This window comes from Embiotoca jacksoni, unplaced genomic scaffold (genome assembly GCF_022577435.1).
Source record: "Embiotoca jacksoni isolate LCO1_2020_lvr unplaced genomic scaffold, fEmbJac1.0.p SCAF_82, whole genome shotgun sequence".
In the NCBI taxonomy this organism is placed as follows: Eukaryota; Metazoa; Chordata; class Actinopteri; family Embiotocidae; genus Embiotoca; species Embiotoca jacksoni.
Window position 1 is genome coordinate 589,364 of NW_027185439.1, and position 17,762 is coordinate 607,125.

Sequence of the window (17,762 nt, forward strand, 5' to 3'; positions counted from 1 at the left end):
TTATAATATTTGTGTCTTTTCACTGGAGAGTCTCAAAGTTCTGTTTCTTTATTTATATTTTGTTTTATATCCAACATGTGTGTCTTCCCTGTGATTGTTAAAAAGATTTAGAAAAGTTCAAACCAGCAGGATTAGTGAGAGTCTGCTCTGATAGGCCGGTTTGAATTTTCACATGTCGAATGTCCAACGAGAGAGCAGCAACACCACGTGCTAACATCAGCCCAATCAGCGTCACAGTCACTCCGGCGCTGCCTATAAAACCCCAACAACCCCGCTAGAGTTCACATGTTCCTTTTCTCCAGCAAAGAGAAGATCTAACCAACGATGGCCCGGACCAAGCAGACCGCCAGGAAGTCCACCGGAGGCAAAGCTCCCAGGAAGCAGCTGGCCACCAAGGCCGCCCGTAAGAGCGCCCCGGCCACCGGAGGAGTGAAGAAGCCTCACCGTTACAGGCCCGGTACCGTGGCTCTGAGGGAGATCCGCCGGTACCAGAAGTCCACCGAGCTGCTGATCCGGAAGCTGCCCTTCCAGCGCCTCGTCAGGGAGATCGCTCAGGACTTCAAGACCGACCTGCGCTTCCAGAGCTCCGCCGTCATGGCGCTGCAGGAGGCCAGCGAGGCCTACCTGGTCGGCCTGTTCGAGGACACCAACCTGTGCGCCATCCACGCCAAGAGGGTCACCATCATGCCCAAAGACATCCAGCTGGCCCGCCGCATCCGTGGAGAGAGGGCTTAAACTGTCCCGGGACCAGCGAGCACCAACACAACGGCTCTTTTAAGAGCCACCAACTGAACCTCTTAAGACCTCTGATCCTGAAAAATATTGCTTCAATACAGTTAATTAAAATATAATATTGGTTATTAAACAAACATTCTTGTTTACAGGTGCAATGATCAATATGCTGACTAATCATTATTAAGTTGCCCCCCCCCCTCCAACTGAAACCTTTCTCCAGTCACCTTACACATCACATAAGCTGCTTTTCACAATAAAAGCAGCCTGAAAGAAGTCCTGAACCGTTATTTTTCATGATTATTTTTTTTAATGTATTAAATATATATAATATATCAGTTGTGTAATATTACATTAGTGTATTCAATAGGAAATACATGAAAAGCAGAGTGACGGATGATAGAAATTGCTCAATTTGTCTACAGACCTGTAGGTGGCAGTAATGAGTCCATAAAGGTTGTTTTTTTTTTAAAAACAGAAAACAGGGCCCTCTACCACCACAACCAACCAGTTTGACCAATCACAGACGAGAGGCTGCGCTCCTAATTTACATACGGGGCGTATAAATATAGCGGCTCTCCCCCCCCTCCAATCTGTTGTAGAACCGAGAAATCAGGATGCCTGAACCCGCCAAGACTGCGCCCAAGAAGGGCTCCAAAAAGGCCGTGGCGAAGACCACCGGCAAGGGCGGGAAGAAGAGGCGAAAGACCAGGAGGGAGAGTTACGCCATCTACGTGTACAAGGTGCTGAAGCAGGTGCACCCGGACACCGGCATCTCCTCCAAGGCCATGAGCATCATGAACTCCTTCGTCAGCGACATCTTCGAGCGCATCGCCGGCGAGGCCTCCCGCCTGACTCAGTACAACAAGCGCTCCACCATCACCTCCCGGGAGATCCAGACCGCCGTCCGGCTGCTGCTGCCCGGGGAGCTGGCCAAGCACGCCGTGTCCGAGGGCACCAAGGCCGTCACCAAGTACACCAGCTCCAAGTAAAACACCTGCTGACCAACAACCTCTCAACGGCTCTTTTAAGAGCCACCCACTCGATCTGGAGACCTCGTCCTGTATTCATGTGGAGCACCAACCATGTTGGATCATATTATATTCTATCTATATGGTGGTTTTACTTTAGAGACTTAAACAGACATAAATATGTATTTATATGGTGGATGATAATGATCAGTAAGTCCTAGTTTATTGTTGATGTTGGAGGTTTATATTCATGTTGATGTTAAAAGAAGTAGACTTTTATTATTTTGCCTAAATAAAAGTGATTATTATTAAATAATTATGAACTAGTTTCACTGTGGGGCTCCTCATGTTTGACTGGAAGGTTTTTAATTCAACAAGAATAAGATGAAGATCATCTTTCATTACAGAAAATGTGTTCTCATTAACTTCAACTTCACAAACATTAAATATAAATGACTAAGAAGAAGATAACAAACAACTGTAAAAGGATTGATTATCAGTGTTTGGATCATTTGGAGTTTAAATCTCAATAAAAATAAAAAGATGAACTGATAAAAGGTTTGAGATGAGCAGGAAGGATCAACATTCATCCTGATGACAGTTTTGTACAATTAAACATGTTAGTTTAAGAAGGTCAACAAAGTTAAAGACCACATTTATTTTCCAGATTATCTGAAATTGAACATTTTTGATTTAAAGATGAGAGAAATTGATCACTCAGAAATCTTCACATCCACTGATACAATATTATATTTTAAACCATTGTTCGCTGTTATTATCATTTATCTTCTATTACACAGCAAAGTGAGTTAAAATAGAAAAAAATAGATGAAATGTGAACTTCACCAGAGACATGAATCATGTGACTTTGTTTACTTCCTGTTCTGCCGGTTCTCTCCTCTTTCACTGTTTCTACATTATTTATGAAATTATGATTTTAATGTGATAAAACAAGCAGCAGTGACTGCAGACAGTAAATTATGAACTTTATTGACATTAAAGTCTTCATCAGATTGAACCGTTCACAGACAAGCAGCTCTGCCCGCCAGCAGCAGCACTGTGTTACCTGCCACCACAAAACCTCCACTTTACGACTAAATGATGGAGAACCGGAGGCTGTTTCTGCTCCGAGTGTGTGAACGAACATGTGTGCCGGCGCGGGAGCTGATTTTCAGCGAGTTTCGACGCCTCGGAGGTGATTTTAGAGAAGAAAAGAGGGAGAAAACCCGCCGAGCGGCGCCGAGCACCTCGCTGAATCGGTCACATTTGGAGGCTCCACGGACAAACAGCGGAGCCCGGCGGAACTCTCCGTGACCCGGACACCAAGAGACACGTGTCCGCTTCTCTGCCCCGTCACCGTCGGCCCGCAGCGGCGCTCCAACACCGAGTTTTCACCGTTTAACCGCCGGACAGAAAACACAAAGCTGCCGCCTGAGAAGCCTCGCGCGCAGCAGCGACGGACCGGGCTGAGTCTCCACGGTTCTCATGCAGTGTTTAAGTCCCGCCTCCTGCTCCGAGCTGTCAGTTCTGCAGTTCGTCGTCGCGAGGAAAAACTAAAGCGAAGAAAAGATGGTAGAAGTCGCTCCAGCTCCCGCCGCCACGCCGGCGAAAGCCGTCAAGAAGAGGGCCGTGAAGCCGAAGAAGGCCGGCCCCACCGTCAGCGAGCTTATCGCCAAAGCTGTGGCCGCTTGTCAGGAGCGCGGCGGCATGTCCACCGCCGCCCTGAAGAAGGCTCTGGCCGCCGGAGGCTACGACGTGGAGGGTAACAAGGCGCGGGTCCGGACCACCATCAGGAACATGGTGACGAAAGAGACTCTGATCCAGGTCAAAGGCACCGGGGCGTCCGGCTCCTTCAAGCTGAACAAAGCTGAAACAAAGGCCGCGAAGCCCGCCAAGAAGGCTGCTCCTAAAGCCAAGAAACTGGCAGCCAAGAAGCCCAAAGCAGCGGCCAAGAAGTCCGCGACCCCCAAGAAGTCCCCCAAGAAGGCGAAGAAGCCCGCAGCGGCGGCAAAGAAGGCCGCCAAGAGCCCCAAGAAGCCGGCAAAGAGCCCCAAAAAGCCGGCAAAGAGCCCCAAAAAGCCCGCGAAGAAGGCACCGATGGCCAAGAAAACCCCCGTGAAGAAGACGGTGAAGCCCAAAGCCAAGAAGGCGGCAGCCAAGAAGAAGTGAGCTGAGACTAAAACTACAACTCTACAAAAAGGCTCTTTTAAGAGCCACCACATTCAGGAAGAGCTCATTTCTCCACTTCCATGTAAAGTGTAAATTATGTTCTTGTATGTTCCGACATAAATTTACTTTTCTACAGAACTTGTTTTTGATGATATTAATATTAATTATGAGGTCGTGTAGCTGACAGAATACAACCGAAGGAGTAAAAATACACATTAATGCAGCAGGAATATTCACCCAGAAACAACATGAACAGTTCAAAGTATTTACTTCATTTTTATACGGAGGAAGAATTTTCACTTTATAATAGTTTTACTTCAGTAAAGGACCTGAATACTTCTTCAACCGCTGAATACTATCAGAAGAATATCTGCAGTAAGTCTCTGATTTTTATCACATTTAATATCAGTTAATGCTCGTTATGCTGCATTTAATATTTAATTACAACAGCAATAATATTATGATACAAATAATCAGAAAGCAGCTGTCAGAGATCAACGTGACATTTATCGAAATCAAACAAGTCTGAGAATTGGTTTCCATGGAGACAAGACATCGACCTGGACTGACCTTTAACCTTTGAGATTTTCCAGAGCATTTAATTATTTTCACTTCAATACATTTTACTATTATTTAAATAGTGTGGATCAGAATGAGCCTTTTAATTTAAATGTATTTCCAAAACTTGTGCAGCTAAAAAAAATGTTTAAACTTTAATGTAAACCAACAAAGTCAATTATAACTATAAATATGAAACGAACAGGACTTCTCTCCAGACTGTGTGGGTGGCTCTTAAAAGAGCCGTTGTTGTTGTTGTTGTTGTTGTTGTGTTTCCGGTTTAGCCTCCGAACCCGTACAGGGTGCGGCCCTGCCTCTTCAGAGCGTAAACCACGTCCATGGCGGTCACCGTCTTCCTCTTGGCGTGCTCGGTGTAGGTGACGGCGTCCCGGATCACGTTCTCCAGGAACACCTTCAGCACCCCGCGGGTCTCCTCGTAGATCAGACCGGAGATGCGCTTCACGCCGCCGCGGCGGGCCAGACGGCGGATGGCGGGCTTGGTGATGCCCTGGATGTTGTCCCGGAGGACCTTCCGGTGCCGCTTGGCGCCTCCTTTCCCGAGTCCTTTGCCTCCTTTTCCTCTTCCGCTCATTGTTGCTCTCAGATGGTTTTTCAGACACTGATGACTGGAAACTGGAGCGCGTCTGATTTTAAAGGCGCTCTGAGGACGTGAAAGAGGACAGCGAGCAGCTGCTGGGCGGGAACCGTTTAACCGTTTAACGGCAAGAGAAGGATTCATTTTAAACACTTTCACTAACTTAAAAACTCAAATTAATCAAGTATTCAATCAATAAATAACTAAACAATCCCAGAACTACTTTATTAGTTTTAACAAAATAAAAGCATCTCTCAGCAGAACATGCTGTTATAAATACAAATGTACAATAACTGAATAAATAATATGAAATTCAAGAGTTCGGGAATATTAATTCCAGATTTCTTCATCTATGTCAAAGATGTCACCTGGTCTCTTTTCATTGTGCATTTATTATTTTAATATTGTCCTTTTAAAATACTGTTACACACATTAATGTTATGGAATATATGTATAAAATGTATATTGTATAAAAAACATCAGGTCTGACTATTGGTCATTTCTATTAATCTCAAACCTATTTTTTGCCTTTCTCAATTTATGATTATAATATATAATATAATTTATAATGATTATAATATAATTTATAATCATTATAATATATAATGTAATTTAGAGAGAAACGATCTTCATCTTATTCAGTGCAGAACATCTTAAACCAAAAACCTTTCAGTTGTGATTTGTGAAACATGAGGAGCCTCTACAGTGGAAATAGTTCATAATTATTTTATATTATTAATAACCAGTTTTATTTATGCAACATCAGCTACAGTAAACAAATAAACTAGGACTTACTGATCATTATCATCCACCATATAAATACATATTTATGTCTGTTTAAGTCTCTAAAGTAAAACCACCATATAGATAGAATATAATATGATCCAACATGGTTGGTGCTCCACATGAATACAGGACGAGGTCTCCAGATCGAGTGGGTGGCTCTTAAAAGAGCCGTTGAGAGGTTGTTGGTCAGCAGGTGTTTTACTTGGAGCTGGTGTACTTGGTGACGGCCTTGGTGCCCTCGGACACGGCGTGCTTGGCCAGCTCCCCGGGCAGCAGCAGCCGGACGGCGGTCTGGATCTCCCGGGAGGTGATGGTGGAGCGCTTGTTGTACTGAGTCAGGCGGGAGGCCTCGCCGGCGATGCGCTCGAAGATGTCGCTGACGAAGGAGTTCATGATGCTCATGGCCTTGGAGGAGATGCCGGTGTCCGGGTGCACCTGCTTCAGCACCTTGTACACGTAGATGGCGTAACTCTCCCTCCTGGTCTTTCGCCTCTTCTTCCCGCCCTTGCCGGTGGTCTTCGCCACGGCCTTTTTGGAGCCCTTCTTGGGCGCTGGCTTTGCTGGATCAGGCATGTTTGTCAAAACAGGTTGTGAATGTTCAATGGAGCCGAGTATCCGGTGAATCTATAGGGCTCGTGATGCAAATATAGCTGCGCTGTCTCCACTCTGTAATTGGCTGATTTTGAAACACGGGGGCGGGGCCAGCCGGAAAGCGGAATGCCCCCCTTTGTTGTTTCAGACTCCGAAATGGCGGGAAACGCAGCTTTAAACTATTCCGCTAACTAAGAAGAAAACATGGAGGCAGAAAATGCAGGAACTGTTTAATAATTCAGTTCATGAGCGACATTCTACCAGAAACGTACATTTCCGCTTCAGTAACTCTTTTGAAAACAGTGATTTTAAATCAATCTGAACGTTGGGGCACATAGAGGACGTTGAACTATCTCAGAATGTTTTTTTTAATGTTTGAATAAAACATTTATTTTTACACATTCACTGGAACGTTTCTGATCAAATTCCATTTCCGAAGCTTCTTTAAACACGTACCGGTAAGTTGTTTTATATAAATGTATTTTACTACTTTTTTTTTTATCTACTCAAACTACCTTCCTTATCTGTTAATGTTGTTTTATATAACCTTCTTACTTTTTATCATTTTGCTGATTTTAATTAATCTTTTAGGGTTAATCTTCCCTAATCTGTCAGATAAATGAGCTCTCTAAAAGCTAAAACTGTGGTACGACCTTATCTTATTGCTGTGAATTATTTTTATTTATTTTTTCTTTGTTTAAAAAAAACATTCATAATAACTAATAACTAAACGAATCTGCTGTACAAACTCGTATCCGGGTCTGATAAAACGTACTCAGTGTTTCTGTGACTTCCTGTTGACAGAAGGTGCCTGTCGCTTTAAGAACACCTGTGATGTCACTCTTTATCACCTGTGATGTCGCTCTTTAACACCTGTGATGTCACTCTTTATCACCTGTGATGTCGCTTTAAGAACACCTGTGATGTCACTCTTTATCACCTGTGATGTCACTCTTTATCACCTGTGATGTCGCTCTTTAACACCTGTGATGTCGCTCTTTATCACCTGTGATGTCGCTCTTTATCACCTGTGATGTCGCTTTAAGAACACCTGTGATGTCGCTCTTTATCACCTGTGATGTCGCTCTTTATCACCTGTGATGTCACTTTTTATCACCTGTGATGTCGCTTTAAGAACACCTGTGATGTCGCTCTTTATCACCTGTGATGTCGCTCTTTATCACCTGTGATGTCACTCTTTATCACTTGTGATGTCGCTCTTTATCACCTGTGATGTCACTCTTTATCACCTGTGATGTCGCTTTAAGAACACCTGTGATGTCGCTCTTTATCACCTGTGATGTCACTCTTTAACACCTGTGATGTCACTTTAAGAACACCCGTGATGTCACTTTTTATCACCTGTGATGTCACTTTAAGAACATCTGTGATGTCGCTCTTTAACACCTGTGATGTCGCTCTTTATCACCTGTGATGTCGCTCTTTATCACCTGCGATGTCGCTTTAAGAACACCTGTGATGTCACTCTTTAACACCTGTGATGTCGCTCTTTATCACCTGTGATGTCACTCTTTATCACCTGTGATGTCACTCTTTATCACCTGTGATGTCGCTCTTTATCACCTGTGATGTCGCTCTTTATCACCTGTGATGTCGCTCTTTATCACCTGTGATGTCGCTCTTTATCACCTGTGATGTCACTCTTTATCACCTGTGATGTCACTCTTTATCACCTGTGATGTCGCTCTTTATCACCTGTGATGTCGCTCTTTATCACCTGTGATGTCGCTCTTTAACACCTGTGATGTCGCTCTTTATCACCTGTGATGTCGCTCTTTATCACCTGCTCGGTTTGCAGCTGACTGAAGAAGCCTCGATGTGGACAGTTTATTAAATTAAATCAACCAAACCAAAGTTTCACTGGAGGATTTATCTGAATGTTGTTCGCTGTCTTCCCGCCAGAGGGCGCCAGAGAGCAGCTCCGGGCCCGCAGGGAGGGAGCCGGTAACCGGAGCCCGTCCTGCACCGGATGAGCCGCGGACCTCGAAGGTAACAGCCGGCTGTCACACAGGTGGAGGGGCGGGTGGAGACTGATGTAGATAATATAACGTCCTTTATTTGGGTTAATTAACAGTTTACTGACTAACGAGCATCATAATGCACCTAAAGAAGAAATATCATCTCTGTGTATTTCAAATTGTTTCATCCAGATGCAGTTTGTTTTTAAATGTAACAGGTTACAGATTCATGGTAAAAATTTAATAAGTAATGCAAATATTTTAATGACATCAACATTATATCTTAGATCAGGAAACCTTTTCCTGATTTAAAACCACGTTAAGATTCATCAGCTCAAACACAAACAAGAGGGAACATCCAGCCCTGATTAAATATCATATAAAATCACAAATATTCAAACAATGTAAAGTATTTTAAGATGTCGGCACCAAAGCAGCAACGATGGAGTGTGTTCGCACGAAAAGGAGGAACATATTGGTTAAATCAGAATGTGCAGTATTTTCACTGTAAAAGTCCAATTAATAAAATAGCTTCTAGTTTTTTTTTTAATTTGGTAAATAGGAGGTGGATAAATAAATAAAAAAAATCAAACAAGTAACCACAAAAATCTGGCAACACGTTGATGATACAGATATCATGTAAAAGACCTTTTTGTCTGGAGTCTGTTTGAAATGCAAAAGAGTTGATCAATGTCTCCATCCGGTGGTGAACAAGGTGAACTGCAGCCTCCTTCAATGAGCAGCCGACAACCACGTGAGTTAGTTTCTGTTTTATTTCATAACTCTTCTGCATATATTATTAACAGTTTTAACAAACAGGACTCTTTTTCGTTAAAAACACAACGTTAACATTAACGGGATGAGGTTTAACATGTGAAACACTTAAACCACTTATACACAGAAAAACATCAGAAGATTTTGGCTTCGTCAGACCAGTTTTGGCAGCGTTGTTTTGGGGATGGGTTCCAGTAAAAGGTTCTCGATGGAGCGTCACACTCAGGCAGCGAAGTCGACCGACTCCACACAGAAGGGGAACTAATTCCACTACTGTTGGCAGGACACAACATCCCCGGGTGGACACGGACGTCGGGCTGGAGTCAATCCAAAATCATGCAGTAAAAATATAAAGTTACACTTTGCAGCTTCGCCTACAAAACAGTCGCTTTTCAAGAAAATGTTGAAAAAAAAATGCTGAAAGAAATCTGTGAACGACGAGTCAGTTTGTGCCTCTAAGGATTTTTATTTTTCATTGTGATAAAAGTTCTCAAAAGGAAACAAAATTTAAAGACTTTTGAAAGCACAAAAAAAACCCTCATCGATCTGGCGTTCAGCAGCTTAAACCAGACAAAGTTACGTTCTTCTTATTTGAGATGCTGCTGGGACTGTTTTCATAGAATATCTTTTCATTTCAGGTTTGCGTTGTTGTGATATTTTTGATATTAGATGAGAACAAAAGTCCGTCAACACGCTGGAGTTACGCTACTTTTGGTTCGTGGTTGTTTGAACGTGAGTTTGTTTCAGGCGTCGCTCCGTTTCATGTTCACGTCGATCGTTTGTTTGTGTTTCAGATACATTTGATGATATTTTCTGAGGAACCTCGTTTGTTTCTGAATCTTTAACTTGACTGCCGTTGATTTAAAAACTCTGAACTTCCTTCGGTTGTTTAAGTTCCACTTGACGAGTGTTCAGTCGTAATATGATCGCGAGCTAACTCCTACGATAACGATATATTTTGGGGGAAACGGGTTGAAAAAAGTCAGCAAATTAAAGATTTAATCATCACGATCTTTACAAAAATAAACTTCTTTTAAAAAGCAACAATAGTCACGTTAACGTACAATAGAAGAAGAAACTGGAGCTGGAAGGAAAATCCCTGAAATGCTTAGTGTTCGTACGGCAGCAGATTAATGCCCAGATTTGATAAGTTACCGTCACATATGGCCGTTATGTTTGTGTCCACATACTTTTGGCCGTTGTGGAAGTTTACCGTCTTCGTTTGGTCAAAGGAATAAAAAATACACCTCGTAAAATAGATGAAATACTGAACTGAGTTTTAGTTGGAAAGAAATTCCCTGAAAAGCACAAACTGAAGCAAGCGTACCACTCATGTCTTTAACTGATGCACAATGAACCGATTAAAAACGTGTGTGTGTGTCTGTGTGTGTGTGTGTGTGTGTGTGTGTGTGTGTGTGTGTGTGTGTGTGTGTTTGTGTGTGTGTGTGTGTGTGTGTGTGTGTGTGTGTGTGTGTGTTGTGTTGTGTGTGGTGTGTTTTGTGTGTGTGTGTGTGTGTGTGTGTGTGTGTGTGTGTGTGTGTGTGTGTTTGTGTGTGTGTGTGTGTTGTGTGTGTTGTGTGTGTGTGTGTGTGTGTGTGTGTGTTGTGTGTGTGTGTGTGTGTGTGTGTGTGTGTGTGTGTGTGTGTGTGTGTGTGTGTGTGTGTGTGTGTGTGTGTGTGTGTGTGTGTGTGTGTGTGTGTGAGGTATCTGGAGCACTAATGGAGGATGCTTGTAGGACTTCAGGGATAAGGCTGGACATCTCCGATCTACACAGTACAGGGTTAGCAGCTTCAAGGATTCACGTGACACAATTCACAACTGCAGAAAACAGGATAGAAACAATAAAACAGGAAGTTCTGTAAATTCTCAAATATCGGCCTTCAAAAGAAACCTTGTGCAACCTTTAGCAAAATCAATAATATAATCCTGTTATTTTTAATGGTCGTTCTCTTATTGTCCGATTTCAGTCCCAACAGGTTCCTGCTAATGTTTCAGAATAAAAGCCTGGTTTCCGTCTGCGGAAACAATTTATTAAGAGCTTTTAATTTGAAACAGATACATGAAGTGTTGATTTTTTGAAACAGATACATGAAGTGTTGATTTTGTAACTTTAACAGGGCAAATGGGAGCGGATAAAAAAAAAAATCCCCGTTAACGTTTTACTTCCTTCCTGCAGCGCGTTAGGACGCTTTGAGATTTAAACTAAAATCTGAAAACTATTTGTTGGATTGACGAAAAAATAACAAACCAAAAAAGGGCAGAAAAAATATCTTGACTTTAGTTTGAAGTAGTTTGGTGTTTTGGAAACAAAATTTTAAAAAAAAAATCCCTCAACAGCAGTTTTTAACCACGAGTGTTAGTTTTTTTTGAATGTATTTTTCTTTTCCATCATTTATTTGAGAATTTACAGTATTTTTCGTTCCATTCTGGCGAACACACACTCATTCGTTTTTTCTCACGTACACACATCATGCCACTTATAGTTGCTTGATTGATATGTAGGAGGAAGTACAAAATAACAGCAAGAAGAACAGGCCACACAAAGGTAGAGAATACTAAATACTTCGGATTCAAGCCCCTGAACTTACAGAAAACATCGCTCAAAGAGTCCAACAGCTAAGACGAGCTGACGAGGGGCCCGTGGCGGCGGCCCCCGGACCGTGAGTCCCTGAATGCATCTTTGCTGTGTTGAAAACGCCCGGTGCATCGTTATCTGAGATAGGCTATGGCTTCGGCCCTGGTCAGAGCAGGAAGGGGGTTTTGAGGAAAACTAAACTTCGTCTTCACCAACAACCGAACGTCCTCTGTCCCTTAAAATGTTTTCAGATGATTCTGTTTCTTTTTTCTTCTTCTTCTTGTTCCCTCATCTGTCTTACGCCGTTTTAGAAAAATAGAAATCAGGGAAACATCGTTACAAAAATAAACCAAAAAAAGTTCGTCCGAAGTCCACACGACAACTTCACATAAATATCGGCTGATATTGCACAGCGAGGGATTTCTTCTATCTGAAGTAAATCACTGACACGATTTGTAGAAAAAAAAAAAAAAAAGAACACGTTAGGACGTTAAAATGAATAAAAGTTGCATTTCCTGGTTATTTATTTATTTTTTTTAACTTTTTTCTCCAGAGAGACAGCAGCGCGATCCCGGGCCCTCCTTCATCAGGCAGACGTATATCCCGTTTGAAAAAAAATAACAAAAAAACAAGAAGAGAAACAAAAGCTTTAGAAGTATCACTGGTGAATTTTGGTTTGAAGGCACAGATTTCCAAAAAAAAGGGTCGTAGATGTTGATTTTTTTTTTCCAAGCGCGGCAGCAGTTTTTGGTTGCGCGTCCTGCTGGAGGGAGTTCCTGCGGCCGGATGGACTCCTGGTGGTCGGAGGGCAGCGCGTCGACTCTCTGTGGACACAAACAACCACGACGTGTTAGGCTTTATTATTTCAGACGTCAGGGTGTAAAGACGCTGATTAAAGTCACAAATCGTAGATGAGCAGCTCCAAAACAATGAAAACCAAAACAGTTGGGGGGAATTAAAGTAAAATAAGTCGGCAATGAAAAACTGCAACAGAAACTGACATTTTAAACTTTCACCTAATCAGAGAGTAAAATAAACCTTAAGATATCTGCTGGCAAATATTGGCCTTTATTTGGAGAAAAGATGCTTTTGGTTTCTTAGAAATTGTTCCTTTTTAGTAGTTATTTAAAATGATAAAATTTCCATGAAGTTCTTTGTTTCAGTTCTCTGATCTGAACTATTCGGCCTGTTTTATATTTCGTTATCACAAGTGTAAAAGGTTTTTGATAACCACATCACTGCAAAAATAATGGGTGTTTATATTTGTTGTATTTGAAGAGATTGGCAGATATTGGAATGTTTTATATCAGAAGTTAACTTCTGTTGCCTTAAAAATACGAGTTAACTGCAGTCATGACGTCAGAAGAATTCATGTTTTTAAGTTCTAAAGTTGTCTGAAAAAATAATGTGAACTTTTTAGTTGAATTAAGTAGAATTTAGCTGAGTGAACTTGAAATATGGAGTTAATTTAACAGCGTAGTTTGAATATTTGTAAAAAGGAATTCAAACGGTGCTCTTTAATTTGCGCGTATAAAAACGGAGTTCGTGAGACGTAGTTGTCACTTTACAGAGTTATTTAAAAACACCGGTTTGCTTCCAGCTCATGAACCAGTGAGGTTTTTGGAAACAGATCCTGAAAAACACCCGTTTTCTGAAGGTGGTCGGCAGTTCAGGGTCAATATCTACGCCTCCACCCCCACCTACCACCATCTTCCTCGAAGTTAATCCCCCCGGCAGCAGCAGATGGTGCCGGGGGGATCCACGGCTGTGGCCTCAACAGCTCCTGTAGTTATGAATGATTGCATGGTCTTAGGCATTAAGTTGGATCAGTGTAATCCACCGCAGCATATGCAGCAACCAAATCCAGCAGCATGGAGAACTTCCTTTTCCTTCACTTTTCCCTCGATGAACGCTCTCCGAGGAGGCCGCGAGGTGTCGACGCCAACGGACGGACGTCGTGCCCGAAAACCGAAAGCGCCGCGTCGGTTCCTTTCGGTCGCCCGATTTAATGATGTGCACTCAAAAAAAAGAAAGATGTAGGCGGAGGTTTAAATAAAAGACTAAACCGAGATTTGAGGGAAAAGTTTAATCTCATCCTGCTAACCTCCAAAAATGTCAGTTAAGATGTCAGCGAAGGAAACGACGGCGAAGAGCCTCGAGACGACGTCACGAAAACAAGGCAGCCGCAAATATACAGCAAACATCAAATGTTATATTTCCACGGCAGCTTCCTGATATTTGAAATCACTTAAGAAGTGAAACTTTTATTGTCTGAACAAATATATACCAAGCGTGACGTCACTTGTACATCTAATGGGAACATGATGACTTATATTTACTGACTTTGTATTTCAGGAGAAAACGTGATGCTTTTTCAACGGGATTAGAGCCCCTTGTGGCTCTTGGTGGTATTGCAGTTTATGGCTCTTCCGTATTGGCCTCATGGGTCAAACCCAGTATGACGTCCACTTTTATATCAAGTCGATGAGCAGCTTCAACTTTCTTTTAGTTCAGTTCAAGAAAAAATGAGAAAACCGACTAGTGTCACCGTCTGTTTTCTCCAGAGTTGAGTTTGGAAAATCTCCTTTTTTTAAGGAATAAAAATTCAGTTTTTTATTTGAGGGATGGAAATCTGGGCTGGAAGAAGCCTCCTGAGCTTCATCTGATGTCTTAAACAGAAATATTTGTTGATATATTTGATCCAAGAGAGACGGAATAAGAAGTGTTGTCGATCCGTTTCTACTGAACCACAGAAACTTCTGTATTTCCAGATAAACGAGGCGTCGTCATTCTGGAAAACACCAGAGAACGTCTCTGGAGTCACAGCAGAGCTTTCATATTATTATATATATTATATAGTATTTGTCTCTTCACTCACGTCTTCGTCCTGAGAAAACCAACGATGAAGGAAACATTTCCTCGAAAGTTTGACCGATGACTAAAATATATAGAAAAAGCTGCACGGAGCTCCATTAGAGCGTTATTATGGAAATATGATTGTTTCAGCCTCCAGAAATATTCAAGCTACTATTCAGTCATTCGTGGCTCCGTTAAAGTGACGCTCCAGATTAATATTAATGTTCCTTACAGCTTTATTCAGACGCGTCAAAACCGCCTTTTAAAGTGAATAAACTATTGTTGATTCTGGCTGTTATTTAAAAAGACAGTTTTACGTTTCATTAAACCAATATTTTCAAGTTGGGTTGAATTTATCTGTAAAAAAAATGTTTTACATTTGTTCAAACTAGTTGTTATTTGTAAATAAACATTTGTAAAACCTATTTTTATTTGATGATATTGAAACATATAATAGTCGCCCATATTAAGACTAATTCACCTCCGTACCAAAAATATTTCGTATGATATTTGTAAACAAAACCAAATAATGAAATTCAGAGGCAGTTTTCGAGAGAATAAGAAGTTGCGTCCGGTTGAAATTCAGCTCTTATAAACTAAATCATATTCAGAAGTAATTCAGCACAAAGTCAACTTCACCGATGACTGGAATCGGTTGTATTTGGCAGCGACGGAGCTCCTCCACCGTTTGGTCGGGAACACGAACAAATCCCTCGGCGGTGACCTTTGACCTTGAGGTCGCATGTCTTGACTTGATCATTGATTATCCTGCGATCACTCGGCCGATAATCCGTCCTCAGCAGGTTGGACTCAGAAAACCGTCTGGAAACCAAACGTTAACTTCCAAACACACAACTCAAAATGATGAAACGAAAGTTGTCGTCGCAACAAAATCCTTTAAAGTTTTAAAATCAGTTTGAGTCTTATTTAGTGGTCGAAAGAGCTCAAATATCCAAATATACATGCATGTTTTGATATACATTTTGCAGGTTAATCCTTTGAAAACTGACTCTGAATTTCATGATTTTGTTTAACACAAATATTATACAAAATATTTTTGGTATGGAGGTGAATTAGTCTTAATATAGGCGACTATTTATTATGTGTTTCAATATCATCAAATAAAAATAGCTTTTACAAATAACAACTAATTTAAACAGGTTTATGACTGCGATCAGAAGGTATCGAAACCAAAGAACATTTAATTTATGTAATTTTTGGGTTTGTCCTCAAAAGTAAAGAAAATGAGAAGTTTCTAAGATTAAATTTGAGCCTTTTATTTCCAGTCGAGCGCTCAGAGGAACGAGTCCTGTTGAAGGTGTTGGATGTAACTGTGATGAACGTCCACTAGGTGGAGCTGCAGCTCCTGTGGGGGGTTTCTCTCTTCCTGCTGGCGGTTTGTTTACTTCATTTGTTCTAATATCCTGTAAAAGTCTCCCGTGATTAAGAAAGCGTTCTTTCTTCCGGTCGTTCGGTCGCCGGCTCCTTTCTCAGGAAACGTTTCTAGAAAGCTTTGGGATTGAAAAGGAAGTCGGGTTTTTCTTTTTTCCCAGCTTGACCTCTGCAGATGTAATAATTATATCTTCAGATGAAAACGGTGACATTTGGGCTGCAGCTCTCCGCCGAGGACTCGTTCCCCTCCGGACCTTTCTGAGCTCACGGTGTCTGAGATTGACGATGCAAAGCAGATTAAATGCACACAGCTCTGTGTGTGTGTGTGTGTGTGTGTGTGTGTGTGTGTGTGTGTGTGTGTGTGTGTGTTGCAGGTTCAGTGGAGGCAGCAGATATGAAGATGATCTGCATGTCTGCCGTTCCTCACTGTGAATCTGTGCAGAGGAATCAGTTGATGTGATGATTCACTGCCGGGCTGTGAAACATCACGCTAACCTGGAGGGCTGATTTTTTTTTTTTTTCTTTTTTGTATTCTGCTGCTCAGAAACTAGAAGAGATTTTAGGGTTTTTTTCCATCACTAATTTGCAGTTAACCCTGGTTGTCACGGTGTAACCCTGGTTGTCACGGTGACCGTTTCCCGTCCATCGCCCCCCCCCCAAAAAAATAAGAAGAAAGGGTTGAGTTTGCATTGAGCGTCGCGACCTTGACCCGACTCGTATCGTTGAAGGTCACACGCAGCGATCGGTTCTTCGGTTCTTCGGTTCTTCGAGACGTGTCGCGGAGCTAACGAGTTAAAACAGCTTCTATTAAATATGAGGTGACAGCAGCGATGTACGGAGTCACATTGGAGACAAATGTTAAACAACAGACTCACCTCAACTAAAAGTATTAATTTTTGATGATTATCGTCATTATGTAGGTTTTTTTTTACATATTATTAAAATATTGCATCTGCAAAAAAAAAAGATTTTTACTATCTTATAATGAATATAAATATGTACGGAGTCACATTGGGAACAAATGTTAATAACAGACTATCTCATCAACTAAAAAAAAATAAAAATAAATAATAATAAATAAACATACATATATTTGTATACAAATGGTATGAAATAACAGCTAAAATCAGTGGTCCATTTATGTTTTATACCAACAACCCTTTACAGTATTTTTTTGTCAATATTAAGTGTCTTTTCCAGTCATACTCTTAGTTTTGTACTAAATCAACAACTTTGAGCTAAAATATTAAATACTTTTTTTTTTCAAGTATTTCTGAAAGGAAGGACTGAATATGGAGAACCAGATGGTGCTTATTTTTTTTTTTTTAATGCATTTTTATTTTAAAGACAGCGACGTATCAGTTAAATGGGTCATAAATATAGAAAATATAGAAATATAATTCTTCTATCTGCTGCTTTTAATACAAAAAGCATCAGTATAAATTTGAGAACACATGTTGCCGGAGCCCTAAAGTGGACGAGGTGTTGCTGTCGGCTCTGGGTTATTTTCACCAAAGACCCCTGCTGACCTCCGGCTGTGAAGATGGCTGGCGGATCACATAACGCGCTCGGCATTATGTACTTAATAACAGACACTGCAAATCCCAGCGGGACGGTCGCGGCGTCGGGCGGAAGCAGCGCCGCAGACTTAGCTTGAGCCAAAGTGTTTTTGCAACCATTACACAAATAAGGCCGCAGTTTTAAAAGGATCTCCACACGTTTCAGACCTCAGCAGAGAGAGTGGTGGGACACACACACACACACACACACACACCACACACACA

The 17,762-nt window shown here is 41.6% G+C and overlaps 6 protein-coding genes across 6 annotated transcripts in view; 3 read left to right on the forward strand and 3 right to left on the reverse strand.

Moving 5' to 3' along the window:
• The first annotated feature begins 313 nt into the window (after positions 1 to 313).
• Positions 314 to 933, forward strand: LOC138192181 (histone H3). The gene has a single exon (XM_069139423.1). The coding sequence runs from the start codon at positions 325 to 327 to the stop codon at positions 733 to 735; it is 411 nt and encodes a 136-aa protein (XP_068995524.1). The 5' UTR covers positions 314 to 324; the 3' UTR covers positions 736 to 933.
• A 405-nt stretch (positions 934 to 1,338) lies between these two features.
• On the forward strand, positions 1,339 to 2,263 carry LOC138192182 (histone H2B 1/2-like). The gene has a single exon (XM_069139424.1). It carries the CDS (start codon positions 1,350 to 1,352, stop codon positions 1,722 to 1,724), a length of 375 nt encoding a protein of 124 aa, XP_068995525.1. The 5' UTR covers positions 1,339 to 1,349; the 3' UTR covers positions 1,725 to 2,263.
• Positions 2,264 to 3,222: 959 nt separating this feature from the next.
• On the forward strand, positions 3,223 to 4,010 carry LOC138192175 (histone H1-like). The gene has a single exon (XM_069139418.1). It carries the CDS (start codon positions 3,273 to 3,275, stop codon positions 3,870 to 3,872), a length of 600 nt encoding a protein of 199 aa, XP_068995519.1. The 5' UTR covers positions 3,223 to 3,272; the 3' UTR covers positions 3,873 to 4,010.
• A 349-nt stretch (positions 4,011 to 4,359) lies between these two features.
• LOC138192176 (histone H4-like) lies at positions 4,360 to 5,226 on the reverse strand. Its single transcript, XM_069139419.1, has one exon. It carries the CDS (start codon positions 5,167 to 5,169, stop codon positions 4,711 to 4,713), a length of 459 nt encoding a protein of 152 aa, XP_068995520.1. The 5' UTR covers positions 5,170 to 5,226; the 3' UTR covers positions 4,360 to 4,710.
• A 560-nt stretch (positions 5,227 to 5,786) lies between these two features.
• On the reverse strand, positions 5,787 to 6,390 carry LOC138192140 (histone H2B 1/2-like). The gene has a single exon (XM_069139369.1). It carries the CDS (start codon positions 6,382 to 6,384, stop codon positions 6,010 to 6,012), a length of 375 nt encoding a protein of 124 aa, XP_068995470.1. The 5' UTR covers positions 6,385 to 6,390; the 3' UTR covers positions 5,787 to 6,009.
• A 4,866-nt stretch (positions 6,391 to 11,256) lies between these two features.
• Positions 11,257 to 17,762, reverse strand: part of LOC138192166 (potassium voltage-gated channel subfamily A member 1) — a 27,349-nt gene continuing 20,843 nt past the window's right edge. Inside the window, exon 2 of the mRNA XM_069139406.1 lies at positions 11,257 to 12,554. The gene's annotated coding sequence lies outside the window, so the exon portion shown is untranslated. The remainder of the gene's footprint in view (positions 12,555 to 17,762) is intronic.